The sequence below is a fragment of the Tenrec ecaudatus genome, chromosome 9 (assembly GCF_050624435.1).
Source record: "Tenrec ecaudatus isolate mTenEca1 chromosome 9, mTenEca1.hap1, whole genome shotgun sequence".
In the NCBI taxonomy this organism is placed as follows: Eukaryota; Metazoa; Chordata; class Mammalia; order Afrosoricida; family Tenrecidae; genus Tenrec; species Tenrec ecaudatus.
The window spans coordinates 64488329-64492963 of record NC_134538.1 but is presented as its reverse complement, the minus strand read 5'-3'; the positions used below and the strand labels follow the sequence as shown (position 1 = coordinate 64492963).

General features: G+C 42.2%; 1 protein-coding gene across 1 annotated transcript; it reads right to left on the bottom strand.

Annotated features, from left to right (window-relative positions):
• Positions 1-297: 297 nt before the first annotated feature.
• On the bottom strand, positions 298-638 carry LOC142456382 (large ribosomal subunit protein eL37-like). Its single transcript, XM_075557536.1, has one exon. It carries the CDS (start codon positions 617-619, stop codon positions 326-328), a length of 294 nt encoding a protein of 97 aa, XP_075413651.1. The 5' UTR covers positions 620-638; the 3' UTR covers positions 298-325.
• Positions 639-4635: the final 3997 nt, after the last annotated feature.

Below are 4635 nucleotides of genomic sequence, written 5' to 3'. Positions count from 1 at the left end.
CGGATGGGTCGTGATAAGAGCTGTAGGAGCCCCCAACTTAAAAAAAAAGTGACAATTGTGAGGATGGCACAGGACAAGGCTGTGTTTTTGCTGTTTTATACAGGACGATTGTGAGTCAGAACCTAATCAGGGGCTCCTAAAAAGTAACAAGCTGCCCATGCAGGAATAAACTGGTGGATGTTTTGTGTACATTGCCAACAACAAACTAAATAAATTTTAGGAAAAGAACACAAGAAATTGCGTTCAATCTTGAGTCAGAATTTATTAATTTTTTTTTACATTTTTAATACGAGAACATTTATTGCACAACTAAATGTTGAAATCCTTAAGATGAACTTGACGCTGCAACTGCTGCCCTCTTGGGTTTAGGAGTTGTTCCTTCACGGAATCCATGTCTGAATCTGCGGTAGACAATTTTTAGGTGTCTCATTCGACCAGTACCGGTGGTATTTCGTCTTTTAGTCTTGGCACTCCAGTTATACTTTCTCTTGCACTTGGCTGGGTAGCCACACTTGCCACAGGTTGACTTCTGGAGATGGTAGGCCTTGGAGCCACAGCGGCGGCACAAGGTGTGCGTCTTATTGCCACGCTTTCCGAAGGATGACGTTCCCTTCGTCATCTCGCTTCTGCGGCCGAGACCAAAGAGCAGAATTGATTAATTGCGGATCACTTGACTTTGAGTATCAGAGCGGGAAAAGAAAAAGCTTGAAAGTTTTGATGATGAAAAAGCCACTTTTTAAATGCTTGTTTTCTATGCATACTCTGAAAAAAATTTTCTGATTCCTATCAGTTACCCATTTCTTTGGAAGCTTTATTAAACTTTTATGGCTATCTTTAAATATTTTTCATTATACATTCTATAAGTGTGTTCATAATTGTGGTCGTCTGGGTTGACTCGAGAAGCAAATTCATAGACACTGATGTGAGTAACAGAGAACTTTATATCGAAGAGCAATTGTACATTAAGAAAACATCCCAGCCCAGTCCAGATCAAGTCCATGAATCTGATATTACCCCATATGTCGATACTTGTCCATAAATTCCTCTTTAGACTCATGTAGCCATGTAATGATGCTGAACGCAGGAAGATCACAGACCAGTGGGTGGAAAAAAGTCTTGTGGATCCATTGATGGTGGAAGCATCTCAACAACAGCGGGGGTCTCCATGTAGCTCCTCCAATTCCAGGGCTCTGGCTCTATCAGAATAGCTCCACATGACTTGTCAACAGGAATGTCTTGCAGGGAGTGAGTACGTCTGGCCTCCAGTGAGCTATTTACCTCCTTTGTGCCTCCAAATGAGACCATCATTCTGCGACCTGATGGGTTAAGCCCATCCCTTCACTCTTTGTGTGTGTATGTGTGTTTTTAAAATAATTTTATTGGGGTCTCATACAATTCTTATCGCAATCCATACATATATCCATTGTGTCAAGAACATATGTACATTTGTTCCCATCATCATTCTCAAAACTTTTGCCTTCTACTTGAGCCCTTAATATCTGCTGCTCATTTTCCCCCTCCCTCCCCACTCCCCCCTACCTCGTGAACCCTTCATCATTCATATATTATTATTATTTTGTCATATGTTACACTGTCTGACGTCTCCCCCTGCCCTCTTCTCTGCTGTCCCTCCCCCAGGGAGGAGGCTATATGTAAATTCCTGTAATCAGTTCCCCCTTTCTATCCCAAATTCTCTCCACCCTCCAGGCATCACCACTCTCATCACTGGTTCTGGAGGAGTCATCTGTCCTGGATTCCCTGTGTTTCCAGTTGCTCTCTGTACCATTGTACATCCTCTGGTCTAGCCAGATTTGCAAGGCAGAATTGGGATCATGATAGTGTGTGGGGGGAGGGGAGGAAGTATTTAAGAACTAGAGGAAAGTTATATGTTTCATCGTTGCTACCCTGCATCCTGCCTGGTTCATCTCCTCCCCACAATCCCTCAGCAAGGGGTGTCCGGTTGGCTACCACTGGGCTTTGAGTCTCCACTCTGCACTCACCCACATTTTCAATGAAATGATTTTTTTGTTCCTTGATGCTTGATACCTGATCCCATCGACAGCTCGTGGTCACACAGGCTGGTGTGTTTCTTCCATGTGGGCTTTGTTGCTTCTGAGCTAGATGGCCACTTGTTTATCTTCGAGCCTTTAAGACCCCAGATGCTATATCTTTTGATAGCTAGGCACCATCTGCTTTCTTCACCACATTTGCTTATGCACATCTTTGGCTTCATTAATCATATCAGGGAGGTGGGCACCCACTGATTTGGTTTTTAGCTCTTTGATGTCTGATAACTGGTCCCTTCTGCACCTTGTGGTCAGACAGGCGCGTTTGCTTCTTCCATGTGGGCTTTGATGCTTCTCAGCTACATGGCCATCTGTTTATCTTCAAGCTTTTAAGACCCTAGATGCTATATCTTTTGATAGCCGGGCACCATTAGCTTTCTTCACCAAATTAGCTGATGCACACGTTTGTCTTCAGTGGTTGTGTCAGGAAGGTGAGCACCCACTGATATGGCTTTTAGCTCTTTGATGTCTGACAACTGGTCTCTTCTACACCTCGTGGTCAGCCAAGCTGGTGTGCTTCTTCCATGTGGGCTTTGATGCTTCTCAGCTAGATGGCCTCTTGTTTATCTTCAAGCCTTTAAGATCCCAGACACTATATCTTTTGGTAGCCGGGCACTGTCAGCTTTCTTCACCACATTTGTTTATGCACACATTTTTCTTCAGCAATCATGTCGGGAAGGTGTGCATCATGGAATGCCACTTAGTTAATGCCAGATTATGTAACCACCACAATAATGAACTGAATTCCTTAGTACTTCTTGTGTCAACTAATAATGTGCATTTTAACTTCTATGATAGATCCCTGTTAGCACTCAATGGCTAAACAAAAAGTTCATCCATTCAGACCTGATAGCCAGCTTACAAGGGAAAGATGTGGCAATCCAGGTGTGTAAAGATTACAGCCTTGGAAAACACATGGTACAGTCGACTTCTGTTATCTTCTTTTATGGTTTGTGTGTTTCATACTTAATGATTGTTCCTCTTTGGGCTACCGTCTTTTGTTATATAGGAAGTGATTTTTGTCAGCTTTTTATATCATGGCCATTTTGAAAGTATATTTGTGTGTGTGTGTGATGCTAGTAGTTGATTAAAGGATAGATCTTAAACTACTTCAGTGTGGCATATTTTGCTGTTAGGAATGAAGCATCAGTGCTAACCTAGTCCCCTACTAAAAGGGATGGGGAAGTAAACTATTTTATTTTTCCTCCTTCTCTCCTCTGTCCGACTTCTTCTGGAATAGGGAGTGATTCTCCCACCCACCCACCCCCAACAGTTTTATTGGCAGACATAATTGATATATCATACCACTGAGTAGTTTAATCATTCAATTAGATCAAAGGGAATTGTACAATCACCACCAAATCAACCTTAGAACATTCCCCCACCCCCATGGTGAAATCTCCTTTACAATGAGTGGTGCAACCACAATCCGTTCCAGTGCTCCCTCCCCCTCCCCCTCATTATTTACTCCCAAGATCCCTTTTCCCTCTCTATCCACCATTTCTCGGCCCCCCTTCCCCATTCCCTGTATCAGTTATCTTAGGGAGTGATTCTGATGATTGTAGTAATGCTTATAGTTATCTGCAGTAGTTACATAATCTGTTGTCAATTTGAGACTTAAGAGTGAAGGGGTAGAGTTTAGCCTGCCAATCAGGTCGCAGCCTGATGACCTCATTTGGAGGCACTAAGAAGATAAGTAGCTTACTGGAGGTGGGACCCAGACTCACTCCCTGCAAGACATTACTGACGACAAGCCTCTATGAACTTTGTGTCTCTAGTCTACCCAGGCTAACACATTATCATTGTTGTATTTTTCTTATTCTTATTTTATATATTTCTTGTTTTTTAAATGTTGCCCCAAATAATCTTTTTTTAAAAAATGATCTTTTAAAAAAGAACACTTATGTTTCAAATGGAATTTTAATACATGTATTGACTCTTATCTACAATGATTATTGATTTTTGATATTGATAGATGCTAATGAGTCCTTTTCAACTCATAGTAACCAACCATTGCCCAGGACCATCCTCAGTAAATAGTATCACTTGTTGCTCTTGTAACAGCCACTGTGCTAATTCTTCTCGTTAAAAGTATTCCTCTTTTTCACAACCTTTACTTTACCAAGGCTGGGGTCCTTTTCTAGGGACTTGCCCCACCTGATGCCATCTCCAAAGTACTTGAAATAAAGTCTCACACCCTCCATTTGGAAAAGCACGTGTTTGCACTTCTTCAAAGACATCTGTTTTCTGGCATTCAGTGATGCCTTCGATATTCTTCACCGACTTCAAGTGCTTCATGTCTCCTGCCATCTTCCCTGTTCATGTTCTGGTTTCTGCTTGCATATGAGGCGTTTGAAAGCATCATGTCTCCTGCCGTCTTCCCTGTTCATGCTCTGGTTTCTGCTTGCATATGAGGCGTCTGAAAACATCATGGCTTGTGTCGGACACACCGTGGTCCTCAAAGTGACTTCTTTGCTCTGGAACACTTTCAAGAAGCCTTTTTGCAGCAGATTTACCCAACGCAACACATCATTTGACAAATTCTGGACAATTTCAATATTTTCTTAGT